This window comes from Emydura macquarii, unplaced genomic scaffold (genome assembly GCF_026122565.2).
Source record: "Emydura macquarii macquarii isolate MOO-44397 ecotype Brisbane River unplaced genomic scaffold, CSIRO-AGI_Emac_v2 contig_2768, whole genome shotgun sequence".
NCBI lineage: Eukaryota > Metazoa > Chordata > Testudines > Chelidae > Emydura > Emydura macquarii.
Window position 1 is genome coordinate 20534291 of NW_027132905.1, and position 19756 is coordinate 20554046.

At 41.4% G+C, this 19756-nt stretch overlaps 2 protein-coding genes across 3 annotated transcripts; one reads left to right on the forward strand and one right to left on the reverse strand.

The window, feature by feature from the left end:
* Positions 1-649: 649 nt before the first annotated feature.
* CCNG1 (cyclin G1) lies at positions 650-10945 on the forward strand. 2 transcript variants are annotated; one of them, XM_067566588.1, is made up of 7 exons: positions 650-1640; positions 2510-2773; positions 5264-5517; positions 6640-6715; positions 6810-6908; positions 7746-7940; positions 9182-10945. In XM_067566588.1, exons 2-6 carry the CDS (start codon positions 2510-2512, stop codon positions 7935-7937), a joined length of 885 nt encoding a protein of 294 aa, XP_067422689.1. In that variant the 5' UTR covers positions 650-1640; the 3' UTR covers positions 7938-7940; positions 9182-10945. The 2 variants fall into 2 exon arrangements, with proteins under 2 accessions (XP_067422689.1, XP_067422688.1); XM_067566587.1 differs by having other exon boundaries at positions 653-1640; positions 6637-6715.
* Positions 10946-12916: 1971 nt separating this feature from the next.
* On the reverse strand, positions 12917-19755 carry NUDCD2 (NudC domain containing 2). The gene is made up of 4 exons (XM_067566589.1): positions 19465-19755; positions 15980-16028; positions 14982-15133; positions 12917-13888 (listed from the first exon to the last, which is right to left on the reverse strand). The coding sequence occupies exons 1-4, from the start codon at positions 19735-19737 to the stop codon at positions 13805-13807; spliced, it is 558 nt and encodes a 185-aa protein (XP_067422690.1). The 5' UTR covers positions 19738-19755; the 3' UTR covers positions 12917-13804.
* Between the last annotated feature and the right edge of the window lies 1 nt (position 19756).

The following is a 19756-nucleotide window of genomic DNA, read 5'->3' on the forward strand; positions in this document are numbered from 1 at the left end:
TAATAGTCTTCCATAACACCAAAATGCCAATGCTCAGACTATATCTACATTTGTTGCCAAATTCGGCGGCAGTCAACAGGAGATATACAAGCTATACAGAGTAACTTGAGTATCTCCTGGTGACTTCCTAACTCCTACTTACTGCGGTATCTTCAGTTCGCTGCTCCAATGGGAAATGCACTTCCGTCAATGCAGTGTTACTCCATCTGGTGGAGATGGATTAATAGCATCAATTTCCAGATCGATTGAGCGGGTCTCCACTTCTACCACCGAATTTGCCGCCATCAGTCTAAACGTAGCCCCAGAGTCATCTCTCAGTGTCCTTTTTAAGTATTTAGCTCTCACACTAGAACAGGAGTGTTGACTACATATAGCACTTTAGGAATCTAGTGTAGATGTGTAGTTTTAACTTGCAACAACACAGGAGTCTTTGGAAATAGTTGAATGCATTTTTTTGCAAGCTGTATCATTCTTCTGATTTTTTTCCTTCTATCCTCCAGCTGATATTAGACATCCTAAAAAGGGGAAAGTACTTATTTCACCACTTGACCATCAAGATAAAGGTGTTACCAACCAACCAGTCAAGAGGAGGACACCAACCAAGAGACGGCAGCAAGCTCACTCGTTCTGCGCTTGCCTGTTTGCCCTGCATTTCCTTCCTGTGAGCCATTGGTAGCCCCTGACTAAGGAAGCCAGCAGCTGCTCCCTATTAAGTGTGGACTTACTTAGCAGGCTCCAATTCTCCCTCCCGAAGTGGGGCTCACTTGACAGAAGGCTGGCTCCGCTTTCCTTGGCTTAGCACCCTGTCACAGTCAGGGATCAGAAACCAAAGAAAGAAAACCCCATGTTTATTACTTTTTAAAAAATGTCTCCTGATTGCTGAACCAATCCCATGGTGTCAGGGTGGGCAGACAAGGGTGCTGAGTGGCCTTGGGTGGCAAGGCAATGGTGAGTTGGCTGCCTGGCACCAGGGCCTGGCCCACGCTGCCTTGTGGGCCGTTTGACCTATGGTAGCCCTAGTAGGGATGGGAAGCTCCCAGAAGCCAGGGCAGGAGGGAAGTGAAAGGCCACAGTACAGGGCAGGTCGGTTGGCCACTTCGCCAGCCCGACATTTCTACGATTCTAGGAGGAGGAGCTACCTCTGCTGCCCCCTAGTGAGCAAGGCAGGCGGCGCTTCGGAACTTTGACTCCTCCCCCAACCGCCTACCCAGAGTGGAAACGGCTTCCCTCTCAGTGAGCGCCTTGATTGGCCAACTGGCAGGTCGATCATCCCCGAAAGCAGCCAACTGGAGGCGAGCATAGGCGGCATCGCTCTTCCCGTGCTCAGGCAGGGGCGGGGCTAATTCTGAAACAGAAGACGAGGGGTCGGACGTTGCTGGGGTCGGTTGAGTGCTGCAGCGGCTGCTGCTCAGTGAGGCGGAGGCGGAGGCGGCGCGAGCTGGTGGGGTCGCAGTGGAGGTCGGTCGGGGCACGCGCCCGCGCCGCAGCGGGGTCCCAGGCAATCTTGGGGCGGCCCCGTTGCGACTCGCGGTTGATTTATTTGTAAACACGCCGGGGCGTTCAGTAACGTTTTGTAATTATTGATCTGGAGGTGCCTGCGGCTCCGAGCCGACCCCCCGCCGCTTCTTACCGGTCACACGGTAAGAGCCTCTTCGGGGTGCGGGTGCGCCGGGCCGCTGGAGAGTGTCCGCGTTTGCCGTGGGGGATCTAGGCTGGAGCTTGGGCGGGGGGAAGGTGGGAGGATCCAGACTTGAGGAGGTGGCGTGAAGATTTGGGGAGCGGGGCTCCGCGCTGGGCGGTTGGTTCTTTGCCCCGTGACCCAGCCGGTCTGTGGTGTTACATCTCGGGGCTGTCATGGTCAAGCTGTAATTTGTAAATTTCTGTCTCGGTGTCTATAAGCCCGAGTTCCCCGTTCTTCCCTAGCGGGGAGGACAAGCCTAGGCATGTCCCTGTGGAGGGGGAGGTGCTGAGTGACGGGAGGGCAGGGCAGGGCGTCAGGCGGCTGACATGTGTACAGTGTGTCTGTGCTCTTCCATCAGCGCTAGCTACAGCTGTCTGCGAAGTGCTGACATCTCTCTCGGAGGAATGCTTCTGAACTTGAGTTCGGGTTCCTTATATCCATAAAATGCCAGCACAGATTCCTGTATTTTGTGTGTGTAAAGGGAAGGCTGCTTGCTGGCCATAACACACCAACTAAAGGCCACCCAAATCCATAAATAATAAAAATCAACTGTAAAATGTGTATTATAAAATCAAAGTCTAAGTTAACAAATAACAGCAGAAAACGTCTGACTAAAACAATGGAGAGAGAGTCTTTATTTGTAGCGCTAGCTAATATTAAGCTGTAATTCTATCCTCCTGGGGAAAGCTGAAGAGCTTTCATCCACTTGCTAAAGTATCTTTGCCATTGATTGATGTTGGGGCAAATGCAACTCCACAACATACCATAAAGGCATTTTGGAACGCTTACTTAATGCCAGGAGCTACTAAGATTTGTCTCTCATTACAGATGATTGAAATGCTTGTAACAACTGAAGCTCAGGAATTGATATACCAGCTCAATGCTCTGTTGGATCAAGAATTAAAATGTCTGCCAAAGGCTTCTGGCCTGAGACTAATTGAATCTGCTCATGACAATGGCCTCCGAATGACGGCAAGGTTAAGAGACTTTGAAGTAAAAGATCTCCTCAGCTTAACTCAGTTCTTTGGCTTCAATACGGAAACATTTTCTTTGGCTGTGAATTTCTTAGACAGGTTTCTGTCAAAAATGAAGGTATGTTTTGGAAATATAATATAGTAACTTTCTATGGCCTTGTCTTCATTTACAACTTTTTTTTATTTTTGAGTTAACTAAAAATTAGGCTGCACCATAGCTTTTAAATTAACCTTCTAACTTACAGTAGAACCTCAGAGTTACAAACATGTCAGGAATGGAGGTTGTTCGTAACTCTGAACAAAATGTTATGGCTGTTCTTTCAAAAGTTTACAACTGAACATTGAGAATACAGTTTTGAAATTTTACTATGCAGAAGAAAAATGCTACTTTTAACCATCTTAATTTAAATGAAACAAGCACTGAAACAGTTTCCTTACCTTGTCAAAACTTTTTAAAACTTTCCCTTTTTTAGTCGTTCGTTTATCTTGTCTCTGCTGCTGCCTGATTGCATACTTCCAGTTCCAAATGAGGTGTGTAGTTGACCAGTTTGTGAGGCCTTGTCTCGACGTAAAAAATAAGTCGACATAATAGCCACAGCATGAGTTACTGTGGTGGCTGAGGTCCACACTACTCTCCTTCAGTTGGGGAAGTGCATCCTCACCAGGAGCACTTCCATCTACCTAAGAGGGGCAGTGTGGGAAGTTGAGAGCCCCACAGGCTGATATTCCCCTCCACCACCCCGTTCCCTGACAGGAGCCAGCCCTGGACTTCTCCCATCCCATTCCCCACCTGGAGCCAGGGGAAGCTGCTAGGGTCTTCCTCCCTCTCCCCCATTACCAGGGGGAAGCAGCCCAGTGCTTCTTGCCCCTGGGGAGTGGGGTCCAGCTGCTCCTCAGGAGCCAGCAGTCTTTCTGTGAAAGGCTCAGCCCAGTGGGGAGTGGGCAGAGAAGTGTCCTAGCTTGCAGCCAGGAGCTGGGGTCCAGCCACCCAGGCTTGGGCTTTCTTGTCAATTTCTCTGCTAGAGCAGTGAAATTGACAAGAATGACAGCCCCACCATGATGTCAGGGGATACAGTGTCTACATTGACTCTGCATTGCCCTAACTAGAGGACAAAAAGCCTACGCCTCTTCTTGAGGTGGTTTTACTTTGTTGAAAAAACAGGGCAGTTTTGTTGGCTGGGGGCAGGGAGGAGAGAGTGATTGCAGTGTGTACACCAGCACTCTCTAGTGTCTACTTTGTCTCTATCTTTGAGGTTCTATTGTGTATATGAAAACTACATACTGCTTGTCTTCAATAAGATTTTAACTCTAGATAAGAACACATTTATCTATGAGCTTATCTACACTTGAAATGCTACAGTGGCACAGGTGCACTGCCGTGTAGCGTTTCATTGTAGACACTACCTACACTGATTAGTCAGGTTCTCCCATCAGCACAGGCAATCTGCTTCCCCAAGAGGCGGTAGCTAGGTGGATAGAAGAATTCTAGCACTGTCTAAACCAAGGGTTAGGTCAGCTTAACTATGCCACTAAGGGTATGGATTTTTCACATCTTTTCACAACGTGGTTAAGTCTACTTGATTTTATTATGTAGACCAGGCCTGTTTCTCAATTTGTGCAAACACTTGAGATTTTCACATCTCTGGTTCGTCTTAAAAACAGCAAGCTACTCTGCTCTCTTGTATCTTACTCCTTTCAATTTAAGATGTTCTGTAAGCTACTTTTTATTTTACTACTTTAGATCTACATGGTTTTTGTCCAAAGTGCAACATGCTCAATAAACTTCAGATGTTACTCAGCACTGAGTGTTTCAATAGGTTTAGGGAAGGAGGGATTTGGGAACTGATGAGTACTCATATAACTGCACAGTGACCAGAAGATCTCATTATGCCATTGTGTATGCTATCAGAAATAAAAGCCCTCATAAGATAGTTGTATAATAATAAAAAATAAGGAATTCAGAATCTTCCAACTCAGTCTTAAGGGAACTTAAACATACCACAGTCTGAGGAGAACATGCATATTCCTAAATGGGGGAGGCTGGAGAGGGCCGTGGGGTTTAAAAAAAAAGTGGAAAGACTAGTGAATCCAAAAAGTATCCTTTAGAAAATTGAAATTGAACCCCATGGTATTAAAAAAGGACTAGACACTTTTTTAAAATACTCAAATTCATATGCTTCTGAGTACATACCAATTTCTTTTCCGTGTTTTGAAAGAAATGTCCACTAGGGTTAAATGATTCCATAACGCTCCTTCAAGGAATTTTTCTACCTCACTCTCTAACTCTCCAATAGGATATTGGATTAGATTGACCATGATGTAACCTGGTATAGCAATGCCTAGGTTTCCAATATAATAAAGTTTAGTATGTGAGAGGAGTGTTTGGGAGATTCCCTATGTGTAGAAGGCAGAGTCAGAAGTAACTTTGGGCATCTGATATCATGGTGTGTGGATGCAAAGGGTTGAGTTACAGTATGCATTTTGCATTCCATACTTACAGAGCTTGGCTTAAAAAGAAAGCCCAACACTTACTTTAGTTGAATACATGTTTATTTTGCTGACTTATAAAATACTTTGATTGTAATAAGGAACTTGACCTCTCTTTTAGGTGCAGCCTAAACACTTAGGCTGTGTTGGACTAAGCTGCTTCTATCTGGCTGTGAAAGCAACAGAAGAAGAAAGAAACATTCCCTTAGCCACTGACTTAATTCGAATAAGCCAGTATAGGTTCACTGTATCTGACATGATGAGAATGGAGAAAATTGTGTTAGAGAAGCTATACTGGAAAGTCAAAGCTACAACTGCTTTTCAGTTTCTACAACTCTATCACTTGCTCATCCATGAGAACTTAAGTTGTGAAAGGTAAAGCAACTATTTCACCATGATTTTGAAGCTTGATTATTCACTGGTGGGGAAAATCCCTTGAGTAATCGATTTTCATGTATACAATTTAAATCAAAAGTGAGAATACAAATAATTATGAACTGGTAAACAGCAGCTGCTGTGAATCCCTGTGGATTGATACAGTGGTCTAATGGACATAGCTTTTTCCTGCATCAGTGTCAACATTGTTTACAGCTAAAATAAAAATGACCCAGAGTATAGTTTTAGATCAGGGAAACAGTCTTGCTGAACAGGTATGGGTTAATCCATTGCTGATCAAGTAGCAATAGTGTCTGGTAGATAGTGAGTCTTTTAAAATGTTTTCTACTCTGAAAAGACAGTTGGTTTGTGAATGCCCTCACATCAAGATCAAAGCTTGCTTGGTCAACAAATATATTGTAGGCCGATCAAAACTGTAATTCCCTTCAGCTGGGTCAGAAATACAGAGGACATAAAGTCAAAACTGTTTTTACTTTTCAGATCTCACATTGCCAGTCTTGCAAATGTATATAGAATAATATCTGTATTCATAGGACAAAGCACTGCAGCTCAATTTGCTATTCTGTAACACTTAATTTTATAGTATAGAAACTCAGTCCTAGAGCGAGTCTGCAGTGGGAACTTGCATTTGCATAGCTACATCTCAGGTGTGAAAAATCCACACCCTTGAGGGTAGCTATGCCAACCTAACCCCTGGTGTAGACAGTGCTAGGTCGACAGCAGAATTCTTTTGTTGACCTGACTACCATCTCCTAGGGAGGTGCATTACCTACACTGACATGAGAACTGCCACCAGCATAGGTAATGGTTACACTCAAGTGATGCAGTGGCACCGCTGTAGCGGTTTAAGTGTAGACATAACCCCCAAACTACAGTAATACTAACTAAACTTCAAAAAACCCAACACCTCTGCTTTTAAAAGAAGCCTGTCATTCTTTGAAAAACACTTCTGGCATTGATGGAGGTATCCAAAAGAATGTCTGAATAATTGTGTATTTAAACATGCAGCAAATTTTGTTGCTGTCTCAATCTGATTTATATACCTAGAAAATTACATGCTCTCTACAACTAACAACGCTAAATGCCACTCTCTTACAGAAGAAAGCATCTTAATTTTGAGAGACTTGAAGCCCAGCTTAAGGCATGTCACTGCAGAATCATGTTCTCTAAAGCCAAGGTAAGTGTTTCTAATACCATAAGCACACTGAATTTACTGAAGCTTTTAACAGGCTCAACTGTCAGAATTAACTTTTACTTTCTCTTTCCCTTAGCCTTCTGTTTTGGCATTATCTATATTGGCATTAGAGATAGAAGAACAGAAGCTGCTAGAATTGAGAGAGGTGATAGAATGCCTTCAAATACATTCCAAGGTATGTCACGGGGAAAATGACTCTAACAGCAGTGAAGGATAGATTCTCTGAATATGTTTAACATTAGGTTGTTTAACATAATTCTGCTACTTTCAAAGATGCCTTTGAGGAAAGGATTCTAGGTTGCTACCACTACAAATGGAATAATTCTTTACTTAATCTGACAAGTTAGAAAGCTGAATTTTTTTTCTGATGGAGAGATTTCAAAAACTTGCTTGTAACTTTCATGGAGCATTCACATGACTGGCTCATAGGGAATAAAAAGGTACAATCGTCATTCACAATACCTAGGATGTAAATAAACAATGAAGGAAGACATACAAATCAGACTTCTGCTCAACTTGACTATTGCTATAATCCACAATTTATATGGTGTCAATCTGTGGATTTATTGTGAAACTTGTTCATAAGGGAACAACTAGATTTTTCTGTTGGAAGTGCACAGCATTATAAATCATAAAAGTCATGTGAAGGATTTTGTCCAAGTTCTTGCTCTTAAACAGTTGCAGAGGCTGCAATAGCTTATTAAATGGAGGATGGTTCTAGTTTGACACTTAAGGATAAAGAAACTCGTATATGCTGGGGTACAGTGATTTTAGTCTCCGGCCTGTGGGAGGTGGAGGGAGCAGCAAGGCTTCTTCAGTGGAGATGGGACAAATATCTTAAGATCTAAGGAACTCTGGCAGTTCGTTGATACCAAGGCTTGTTCCCTTCACCCCTCCCCAAATCGGCATGTGGTACAAGGTCCTTCTTAATTCACCTTACTTGTTGGTGGTGATGGGTGGATTAAAACGACTGTAAAATGAGTGCCTAATTCTAGCTTCAACCTTCATGCAGACAAATAGCAGAGATCTGACTTTCTGGAAGGAGCTGGTATTAAAGTGCCTTACAGAATACTCATCAAACAAGTGTTCAAAACCAAATGTTCAGAAGCTGAAGTGGATTGTGTCAGGACGTACAGCACGGCAACTGAAGCACAGCTACTACAGAATCTCACACCTGCCCACAATCCCAGAGACTGGGTCTTAACAGGTAACTTTCTTTAGCTGCTTTCAGTTTGGATTTTTGCCTGAGCAGCAATCCTTAAACAACTGAGGCTTTCTTCATGCTTACTAGTCTGGAGGAGGTTTCTTCAGTCCCTGAGGGACAACCAAGATATTCAACTTAGTTGTCAAACAAAGCAACTCTTCAATTTAATCAAAACATTCCAAGTGACCTGTCAATCCTTGGGCAAAGGCTGCTGATCTTCAGGTGCATTAATGCTAATACCTGAGCCTAATAAAAACACAAACTGGCAGCCCTCCTAGTGTCTCCTGTCAACAGAGCACTAGTTTTTTCCTATACTGTATTGTGAACCACTTGAATTTCACTCATTGCAGCTAGGTGAACAGAGCAAGTGGAGGGATGTACCAAAGATGCCCGTTTTTTAATCTGCTTCACACACTGCTTGCAAGGAAAAAGGGAGAGAGGAGGAATGTTTGGACTTGAGCAGCAGGTCCAGTGTCAGTCAACCACTGCACTAATATTAAAGTGAAGGTTGGTTAGCACATCCTCCAGACAACAAGTTACTAAACTTGGCTTGCCTGTAACAAGTTTCTGGTTGTCCTAGGAGTTCCAGGTCAAGATGTTTTAATAATGAATATAGGTCGTGTGATAAGGATTCTGAGATACTCATAGAAAAGTCTACAAAGCTGATGTCACACAATCAACCATGATTTTCCTACAAAAATATATACTACTTCAGGAGAGAGTCTGTTAATGCATTAAGATTTTCCATCATGCCCCTCAACACTTCCAGAGACTCTATATACATTAAGCTTAACCATGTTTAAACTGTTTAGCAAAACTAACTTCTAACTTTGTTCTGTGCAATGACCATTCAAGCTGTTTTAAACATTTTATTCGAACATGGCTTGGATCTTAATCATGGATCTTAATCAATGTATGATAATCCAGTCTTGCTGGAAGAATAAACTCTAAAGGCCTGAAATAAATTTCAGGGGTGGGGAAAAATCTAAACAAGACATAGGTTAAAACATGCTAAAACTCTTATCCAACTAACTGTCACTGCTGAGTTACTACTTTTTTTTTTTAAGAAGTGACAGACCTTAACTGTCTCTTCCCTAGCGTGTGTGGCTCCCTCCCTCCCTCCCTCCTTCTCTCTTCTTAATACTTTCAGGGGTAGAAATTGTCTTGCTGTTCTACATCCATACAACGTAGCCATTTATAGTAACTGGTATTCAATTTGACAATGTCTTATACTGTCTGCACAGGAATCTTAAAATGGAAAAGTGACTATCCTGAGGACTGGCTTACAGAATTCAGCTGTGCAATTGAAAACTGAAGCCTAAAACATGACAACTGCTCCAGCATGTGAAGTTCAAATCTTGGAAAACTGAAACATCCAGAATGTTTCTTTTAGACCTTTGCAGCAGATGCAGTCTTTTAGATGCTGACTACAGGAGTAATAAGTAGTAACGTTCTTGAAGGATGAATGACTAAAGCCTGTCTGAATATTGAAATATGCATATGTTACAGTGAAGCATCATAATGCTGTTTTATAATAGTGAATAGCCTTGTAGTACTTGATATTCAACTGATAGAACAGCTAGTGTTGTTTAACCTTGGTTTATGCAACTGTGAATGCAGAGCTGGACTAGTTAATTTCATGTAACTTGATCCTCCACCTCCTAAAACTTGTACTTGAAATGTAGGAGGCATGTGCTTCAGGACAGTGCTGAGGCTACCCAATTGTCTCAGGCAAATCTCCCATTGTTTTGTATTGTGTGTCCTATATGTTTCTTGAGTAGCCTTATCCTCCTGCACAAGGTATTGGTCCTTTGCTGACTTGCGGTAAAACAGTGCAGGCCCCTTATTTCACCTCTAATGCACAGAGTTGACAACTGTGTTATGAAAAAAATAAAAATCAGACAAACTGCTCCATTATGCTGGGCAAGTCAGTAGTGATGCAGAGTAACTACAGAACTTGGCAATCCTTCTACACTCACTTTTGGAAAATGTAATTTTGTGAACTTTAAATAGTGGAGATCACAAGTCTGATTTAGTGCGAACTGATATGGGGTGCAGTTTGTTTACCAGTAAACTGATAATTTAAACAGAAGTAGTAAAGTCAGTTGATAGAGATGAATAGCTTTTTTCATAGGTTCATCTCTACACAAGGACAAATTCTGGTATTGCACAAGAACAATTTGCATGTTCTCAGTGGAAATTGTGCCAGTGCCACCATAATTTAGGGTGAGCATCAGCTGTTGCCTAAATAGCCAACTGTAGCTATATCTCTAATTTTGTCTTCTGAATTAGAACAAATACAGCTCCATTCCTGCTTCGTCACTGTGAAAGATCTAACTATGGGTTGATGCTAGCTTCTGTGATGTAGAGAAAGGTCAGACATGTTTCGTATTGCACTCTAAAGAATGTTCATAAATGGGATGGCTAAGAGCAAGTAAGAGCTGTGTTGCAGAACAGAAAATGAATTGCTGAAGCTGGGCTGTAGGCAAGTGAGCTCTGAATGCTCCACATGGCAGTGCATGAGAAGCTCTTATTTGTAGATCATTAAAACCTGCTGGGTACACTTAATTTATTTAGGCAGTGGGAGACAACTATGAATATTTGAGCAAAGCCTGGAGCTAGTATACCAATATTGACTTTTCAAAGGCTAACGTTGAGTGTGTAAAGATCCCTTATCTTCCTTCCTAAGTAGTAAAAGCATCGTCAAACTTCCTACAGAGCACTTTAAACCACAGGTAGGTACAAGACATAAGACAAAAAAAAATTGTATTATGAACTTAAATATTGTTACTAGCCCTGACCATGCAAATACCAGTGCTATTTACATATGGCATAGGTAACTGCTGCCCTAAACTGCTGTGAAAGGGGTAAGGGAAATAAAGAATGGGGCATTCAACTTACATGGAATGTAACTGCAGAAGATGCATTGTGCCCTTCTTAGCAGAAGTACCATTGTGTCTCAGCATGCAATAAAGAATGTACCTTTCAATAAAATTTATTGAAATGCAGTTAACGGAGTAATTGTTCTGACCCTCTTCCCAATAGCTATTACAAAACACTAGCAGAGTTTCTATATTATTGTGTGAATAATTAAACTTTCAAGTAAGTACTTTTATGAAAATCTGTGAACTTAAATTATAGATGCTAAGAGCTCCTGTAAAGATCACATTGTCATTTGTCTTGAAGCTTTCAACTCAACTTATTGTCTAAGAAAAAAAAAATCACATGTAACAAGACTAACAAAGCTAGCAAGGGTCTACAACCAGTAGGAGGGTTGGTTTTGACTTTCTCCTTTCTAGTTAGACTTTAAAGCAGGAGCCAAGTATCTGAAATAATATATTCTGATTTTTTTCTAAAGGATTGCTCTATCTGAAGTGTATGTATTAAAGTCTATTGCAGTTGCAACACCAACACTGCACTACTTAATAGGGTATATGTTCCTACACTTTAAGACCTTAAGCTACTTTCTCCACCCGTACCCCTCCTCTTATGTGGATACTTAGTTTTCAAGCCTCATATTCAAAATCTATCTTCCCCAACCTGTTTTTGTCACTTTCAGGAAGTGAATTATTGGACTGGGGAGTTTGGTGTTGGCAGCTGTTATCAAGGCTAATAAAATGAGTGCAGGAGGGCTTTGGAACAGCTGAGACAAGCCTTATTGTAGCCCTAAACAAAAGTATCATGGTGGTCTTCTCCCCTATACAATTCTTGAGAAAGGACTCACTAAATCTCCAGTACAGGCCCCTGCCAAAGTTTGTACAACAGATTTAGGAGGGTTGAATAAGCCGTTGCTTCTCATTCAGCTGAAGAGTTGATTGCTTGAGTGGAGCTGTACATCATGAAAGCCTAAATGAGGCTGTTGGGTAACTGTGCACCTATCCAAAAAGCTCACATTATCTCTGGGTTCTGTGTCTGAGGCACCTGAAGAGAGCAAAGGGGATTTGAATTCCAGTGAAATCATATCCTAGCATGCACCACTCCATCTCCTCCACAAGAACCCTAGACAGTGTCTTGTACTTGGCTGACCATGGTAGAAACTACATTTGGGAGATAACTAGAAGTAGTTAGGAACACGGCCTCCTTCCACTATTGAGAAGTCTTTTCCATAGCCTTCAAGATCCATAATCATAGCTAACTACAATTCTAAACATTTTCAGCTTAGATGTAGACTCTGCAAAAGTTTTGCCATCTCCAATTTACATTACCATAACATCCTCACCTTGGCCTGCCTTGCAGGATTCTTCCAAAGCATCACAGGGCACCAAAGCCAGGGCCTGGCCTGCTTAGGAATGTTTGTTGGTTGTCAAACTCAGCCTGTGGAGAATATGGCATTCCATTTTTAATGATGGTCCACAGTATAAAATTACATTACCATAAAACCACAGAGTCCTACTTAGAACTACTTCTGTTAATAAGCAGTTTGCACTTAGCCTTTACATATTAACTAAGCTTTCAGTTAACTAATTTGGACAGTACCCTATTGCATTCACTATCACTTGCTAGCAAAAAATGTTCACCTCATGAGCCACTGATATTTTTTGCCCTTCCGTTTTCCTCCTTCCCCATCCTCTCCTTTCTTTGCCCTGGATTGCTATATTCACTCGTACGTGGAATGGAAGGTACTGACAGTGTATTTTACGGATGACTTAGATTCTTGTACCCTACGATCTTTTCTTCTCTGCCCCCATAGCTGTTGATCAGCTGACGATCTTAATTAAGCCTTAGATTTTAATGAATTGGTGGCTGTTGGCAGATCACTGTCAATGAAGGAATTCACAGTTGACACTGGTCTACCCGAGTCTATCTGTAAACATTCATAACGATGCAAAACTCTTATTCTTTTAGACAAGGAGATTGGCTTTTATAATATTATATACTGATTATGTACTCAGCCTCTACTGGTTTCATTAAGAATTAAAATAGAAACATGTAACTTGCATACAAAACACATAATACCAAGTAGTCAAGCAACAACCAAAACCTGTAATTAAAATTTATTTTCCTAAATTCAAACTGTACAGTAAGTAGGGACAATAGAAATCTACAGCTGCACATTTACTTTCTTGCATAAAGGCATATAAATCACATTTTGTTCAATGTGTTAACAAGACTGGCAGTATGGTAGCTCCTGCATGGGGACAGTCGTCTATGTTAAAGTATTCCACCCTTCAGAAATCAAAAACTCTTCTCCCCCAAAGACCATTAAGTTATTGTGTTGTAAATCAACCTATGAGTCCCGGAGCCCAGGCTTCAACCTGAACCTTTCAACTTCGGCAACATTTGGCACAACATGAAAATGTCAAACTTTATTTTCTGCAACGAGGAGTAATATTCTTGTTTCTGACCCTGCTGTTTTAAAATTGAATTGACTAATGCCCATTAGAGAGCTAATAACTAAGTGAGAACTGCAAAAGTATATTTTTAAAATTTAGAAAATATAGTTCTCTCAAGGATAATGGTAGGTGGCTTGTCTTTAGAATTAATTCTTCACAAGAGGATGAGTGTTGACATTTATATAGCATTCTTGCATTTAGAAAGTAGTTTATGGATAACTGTGCCTCTCTTTTACTTTATTGTGGAATATTTCCACAAATCCACATTGCTTAAAAGTGTCATGACTATTTTTAAAGTATATTTATCATGTGTGCATATTTTCCATTAATATTAGAAAATTAGCACAAAGTTAAAAATAAGACTTTGCTGTTTGTCTTGACCCTATTGAAAGGACTCCTCTGTAAACATCCATGGAGATAGTATTTAAATATGCTGTCATTCATTCTGGTGAGTAGACAGATGAAGTTTTCATCCACTCCTTCAGTTTAACATGTGATTTCTCTCTGGTTCTTTGGAAAACTGCTGAAAGAAGTTTATTTTTCAAGTTTGGAAAAGTCTGGTCCCCCTTTGGTGTAGTTCCCAGAAATTTCTGCCCCACTGAAGTCAAAGCCAGGGTTCTGAATATAGGTAAAAGAAAGATACATATAAAGGTTAATACTTAATATATCAAATGTATAGATCAAAGTTTGTTAACACTCTCCCAAATTGATAAAAGCATGCAACCTTCTGCTCTTTATGTTCCTGGAAATTGGCACAGTTGAAATTCTCCATGGAGAGTGAAAACATTTTACATACATGCCTCAGCAATTACACATATAGGGAGATTGGGATTCTGAATGGTGAGTCTACAAGGTGTTGTCATCCTCAGTTTAGAAGACAGCTAGATTTCCATAGCAAGAAAATCTTTTAGAGTTTTTAGGGAGTGAGGCTAAATATTACAGCTGATGACTGTTACAGTGTCCCTTTAAATTGTTATTTGAAAGGGGAAGTTCCTGCAGTATTGGAGAGCTAGTTTTTATAAAAATGCTGCGGTTTGAAGTTAAATGAAAAGTTTTGCTGATTCAACACTTGCTAGCTAATAAGCTCTACTCCCATGGCTCTGCTGACATGAATTACTAATGCCAGTACACAAATATGATGAAGTGCTAAAAGCAGTAATCATGGCACTGGGAAAAAAGCTTAGCATTAGATCCACTCAAAATACAGGGAGGAAATATTTGCCCAGTGAGTTTACTCTCTTTTGTCTTCAAACAAAGTTCTGACTGTATGTTCTGTATAAATGTACTCAAGGAGACTTGATTTTGAAAAATAAACTTTAAATATAGATATGTAATCATTCAGAGATAGACTGCTATATACAGGTCCTCTTCCAAAGCTCTATTCCCCTGCTGTTGGATGCTTGCACCTTTCATTGAAGCCAAACTCCAAGATTCTAAATGAATTATGTATTATTTTTTAAGTTCTAAAAGAAGAGTTTTAGGTTCTCTGAAAGTACACAGAATGGCATCGTACAGGCAGTTAGGTATCCTAACAAAGATTCCACCCACTGATTGACAAACCAACCAGAATGAGTTAAAATAAAATGGCAAAAATGGGTTAACTTTGTGTATCCCTCATGAAAGTAAAAGAATTTTTCCTCAGTTTCATAGCCATAACCAGTGCATAATATGTATAAATAAAACAAATAGTAATTAGTGTCCTCTGACTTGCCTCTCTTTGGAATCTCTCCAGTGTAAGTTTCCTCTGCATCTGGTCCTGTACCCAAGGATCAGCAGCATACTCATTTTCTAACAGAGAGGTCCAACAATTTCCAGCATCTCGATTTGTCTTCATTAGAACAATACGTATCAATTTTCTGTCCTCTTCATAAGAAAAATAGAGATAACCAATGGATTTCTTAAGTGCTATGCTCTTTTTCAGCCAAATTCAGCATTAATAATGCCATCAATTTTCTGGTGAAACTTCATTCTTAAAGCCTATGCAAAAAGATATTTTATTCACTGAAAAGGAGGACAAACTCAGAAGTCCAAACCAAAGTGTACCAAGAAAATTTCAAAACTTTAAGGGAAAAAAGAACCTTTTGTTCATATGCTTAAAACATGTTGCATACATATTTCCTCCCCCCAAAGTGGAACCTTTCTAGAGGGACTGATTGTTGAGGACAGATTAGTTATATTAATACATATAGCTTCATTAAGGGAAAATAATGGACTTAGGGGTCATAGTAACCACTTTCAAACAGTAAGGAGGACAAGGAGTTACTTTGGACGGAATACTGAGATATAACAAACTAATGGGATGAAATTAAGATGGGGAAAATTTAGGCTGAATGTCAAGGGAAAAAAATCTGGACAACAGTCTCTCAAAGTGATAGAGGCCTGACTGCTCAAGACATTTACAACTAAATGAATGGAACCAGCACTCCAAAGTATACTATAGGGAACAATCCTGCACTGATAGGAAAATATCAAGTCATCTAGTTCATTCCCTTTCATCTCTAATTTCGATGATTCACACTAAAAAAATCAAAGACATCATTAGGCTGTTTTTGTGTTGTGATCCAAGAAATACATGGTTGAAGAAAGCAGATCATGAGACAAGTATAATATATGCTGGTTTTAAAAGAAAAGCTCTAGTGTGGACAGAGATGTGAACAAATACAGAAATGTAACTGTCTTTCAAAATTTCATTTAAAAGCAGATAGTTACCTAATGTCCATGTCCCTTCATCAGCTCTTGTGCAGTCAAAGAGTTTACCCTGCAAAAGACATTTACAAGATTACATACAATGTAAGTTTCTCAGTATCTGACTGATATTGAATCTCAAAGCATTACTCCTGGTTTCTACAGAAATTTTAAAACTTCCTGTGATTTAAAAAGGAACTATGGGACTGACACTGGAAAGCTTCAATGATTATTATACCTAAGATAGTAAAACATATTTTGTTAAGTAAAAATAATTAAAAATAATTGCTTACTACAATACAAATACCTGTCACTGTTTCAGTATCTCCATTCAATGAAAGGGACTGTCTTTCTCAGTGGGGGGTTCCCATTTTAATGAGACCTCCCATCAAGATTCCAGTACGTCTGTAAAGTGCCATGCACACCTATGGCACAATATAAATAAATTATAATGATGCAAGGAATTGCTAATTACCAGTGCCAATAGGAAAGCAAATAGGCTTTATAATTAGAAAGGAAAGAAAGTCAGAAAGTTTTGAAGTTTTAAGATAAATCCTATGGTGTTCATGTCTTGTTTTTTTAACAACTGTTAGACATATACCATAGAATTTACACAGCAACAACTTTGAAGCTCTCATTTCTAATGTTTTTTTAAATTAGAAAAGTGATTCATTCCTTTGCGTATTCTACAATGCATCATTAAATATGGTTTACACTTTGCTAATGAAATACATTAAAGAAACTTTGTAATTTACTGTTTGTAATTAGATACAGTAATTAAAACACTATATTACACTATCTTAAAATGTTAAAGGGACAGTGCCAAGATAAAAATAAATTTTGTAAAAGTCATTACTTGTGTTACCAATACATTATTATTTATTTGTACAGCACTAACAGTCTGCTAGATGTCTTAAAAAGTGACATGAAAACAAGATCCCTGTACGAAAGGGGAAATTTAAGGTCTCCATCTTCAAATGCTTAAATCACATGAAGTCAATGGTGCTAATTTGAGAACTGAATGAGTGGATTCCTATACTGGTGCTGTATCTACTCAGTTTCTCATGTACTAGAACAATACTTCTTGCATTTCAAGCACTACAAGGAAGTATTTGAATTTGCTCAAAACTATTTTAACTGTTTTGTTTTGTTTTTTCAAAACCAGCAAAACCAAACAAGAAATGTTTATTGTACTTAGCAGGTTTTGTAAAACTTAAAAGTCTGGGAATAAAGTTACTTAAGTGTCTCTCTTAAATGGACAATAACCAACATCAAGGGCTGAGGAATGAGGCGATAGTCTGAATTGTTTACAGTGTTGTTACGGCCATGTCAGTTCCAAACTATTAGAGAGAGGACGATGGTGTGGTAATACCTTTTAATGGACCAATTTCTGCAGGTGAAAGAGAAACTTGCCAGCTTACACAGACTCAGGAAGAAGAGCTCTGTGTAAACTCAATAGCTTGTCTCTCCATATTACCTGGTCCACCTTGTCTGACTTGTATTCTCAATGGTAAACACCCTACTTCCATTTACCTTGTTTATGGACTTTTACAGGTTTGTATTGAACTTAATGAGAAAAGGAATTTTTAAATCTGAAATTCCAAACTCTTTGCTAACACAGCACATAAGCCTAAAACGTTCACCTACCACCACAAGCGGTATCACTCAGAGAACCATGTCACAGACACACGGGCCCTCAGGCCGCCACTACAAATCTGATACACACGCTACTAGGAGTGATGGCTATCCCCAGGCTCAAGCCTCACCAGTGTGAGGGCGCAAGGGGTTACACATGCCCTAGTGCAGCAAGGACCAAGTGTCTGTGATGCTGCATCAAAGCGAGCACCCCACCCCCCCGGGTCTTGCTACTGGGTCCTTTGTTGTGCCAAAAACTGTGTTCGTCAGTTTTTGTTACCAGTATCTGTTTCTGGCACACAGGATGCCCGATGACGAAACCTGTTACCCCCGCAGTAACGCCACAGTTTCTGTCTGATGCCAAAACCAGACAAAACGTGACCCCCACAGTACTGCCACAGTTTCTGTCCTGTCTGTGTTTCTGTTACACAAGATGCCCGATGCCAAAACCAGACAAAAGCTGTGACCCCGGCAGTATAGCAGGAGCTGCTGTTTTTAGGCATTGGGATGCCTGTGCCTTTAAGAACCCAGCCCTGGGAAGAGCTGAGAGTCTCCCTGAGGCACAGACTCCTGTGAGCAGAAACAAAAAAGCCCCTCAGCCCCCCACCCCGCACTATTTTTGCAAACAGGGCAGGTCACAGGTGGCTCATCCCAGCGGGGTCACTGTTACCCCCTCTGCCCCTCCCTGGACTGGGGTTTTGCCTCTGCCACGGGCTGGCAGTGCCTCGCCCCTGGGCTAACCCCAGCTCGTTACCCCCCCACACCTCACAATTTTGGTCCTCAGCCCCTCTCCTACCTCCGCCTCCATCAGCTTCACCGCCCAGGTCAGTAAAATTCTGTCCCCTGATCAGATCCTGCCCATCCCCACCTCCAATGTGTCCCCTTTGCCCCTTTTTAGCCCCTCTAAACAGCGGGGAACGGAGTCTGACTCCCAGTAAGGGCAGGGTGAGGGCAGCAGCTGCAGCAAATGTTACTAGGAATGCTCAGTTTCTGTGTGCATACTCAGTACAGCCTTGCAGAATCAAATAATTAATCATAAAATTGATTAATAGAATGCCTGGTCTGAAACTGGTCATAGAAGGCCTGGCCTGAAGTTGTAGCCGGAAACTGAAATAGAAGCCCCAGTTTAAACCATTAAAAGAATGCCTCAACTGAAATTAGGATAAAGATGTTAAAATCCCACAAGAGATCTCTAAACCACACCCGAGAGACAAGTTCTCGGTTATGAGCCTTAAGCCTTTTTCAAGAGACTTCACCTGTTTCGATAAGTACCAGTACCTGCCCCCCTTTGTCTCACCCACCCCATTGAAGCTCACTCCATACAAATTAGCATTTGAACAGGTATTGTGTAACCACCCATCTTCCGGTGTTAGCCAGGGTCCCTGAAAACTACACTGTATACTCAAGTGACTCATTGGGCGTTCCTGGGAGGGCATCTGTTGTGCCCCACTGTGCATTGTGATTTTCCTTCCTGTTAAGTATAAACTGTTAATTAAATTCCACTATGCGATCAACATGTAACTGAACCTAAGCAACCCCTATATAAGTCTTTTGTATCTGGTAGCCAGGTGAAGTACATTTGCCCAGCATCCAGACATGCTGCTTGACTCCCCTATAGCCACCTGGGTTTTCCCTATGGTTATAGTATTCCCCATAGCTATGGTTATGTGATTGTGTATGTGTCACAATTAAAGCTGCACCCGATCCAACTCTAAAATGTAGCAGTGTGATTCTTTTCCACGACAGCCTGAATCACAAAACCTGTCTGTTCAGTTTTCAGCACAACACCTTCCCCTCAGCTCTATGGGACGGGCCGGGCCAGGCCCCCCACCTCCGCCCCCCTGTTCGGCCAGCCTCCCCCTGCCCAGCGCTACCTTGAGCACCTCCTGCCCGCGCACGGCCAGCGCCAGGTGCCGGCTCTGCAGACTGCATTGGATGTCCTTAGCCCGGGTGCCCGGCGGGACCTGCACCTCGACGAACACCTCTTCCAGGGTCTGGTACCAGCAGCCCCACGGAGTCCCGCAGGGCACCACCCCGCTCCGCTCCTCAAAGGGGCCCGACATTGGACACCCGGGGCCCGCCTCTGATTCCAGTCCCACACACACCTCCCCCTTCTTCTCCGCGACCCGTCCCAGGTCGGTACGCATGCGCTGTAGCACAGCTCCC

Bases quoted from the DNA above. Each gene is read 5' to 3' on its own strand.
- CCNG1 (XM_067566587.1), top strand. From the start codon at position 2,510: ATGATTGAAATGCTTGTAACAACTGAAGCTCAGGAATTGATATACCAG. The intron at 2,774-5,263 runs GTATGTTTTGGA...CCTCTCTTTTAG, and splicing joins GGTTTCTGTCAAAAATGAAG to GTGCAGCCTAAACACTTAGG. The intron at 6,716-6,809 runs GTAAGTGTTTCT...TCTTTCCCTTAG, and splicing joins TCATGTTCTCTAAAGCCAAG to CCTTCTGTTTTGGCATTATC.
- NUDCD2 (XM_067566589.1), bottom strand. From the start codon at position 19,737: ATGCGTACCGACCTGGGACGGGTCGCGGAGAAGAAGGGGGAGGTGTGT. The intron at 15,134-15,979 runs GTAACTATCTGC...TTTCTTATGAAG, and splicing joins TGAAGGGACATGGACATTAG to AGGACAGAAAATTGATACGT. The intron at 13,889-14,981 runs GCAAGTCAGAGG...ACCTATATTCAG, and splicing joins TGGAGAGATTCCAAAGAGAG to AACCCTGGCTTTGACTTCAG.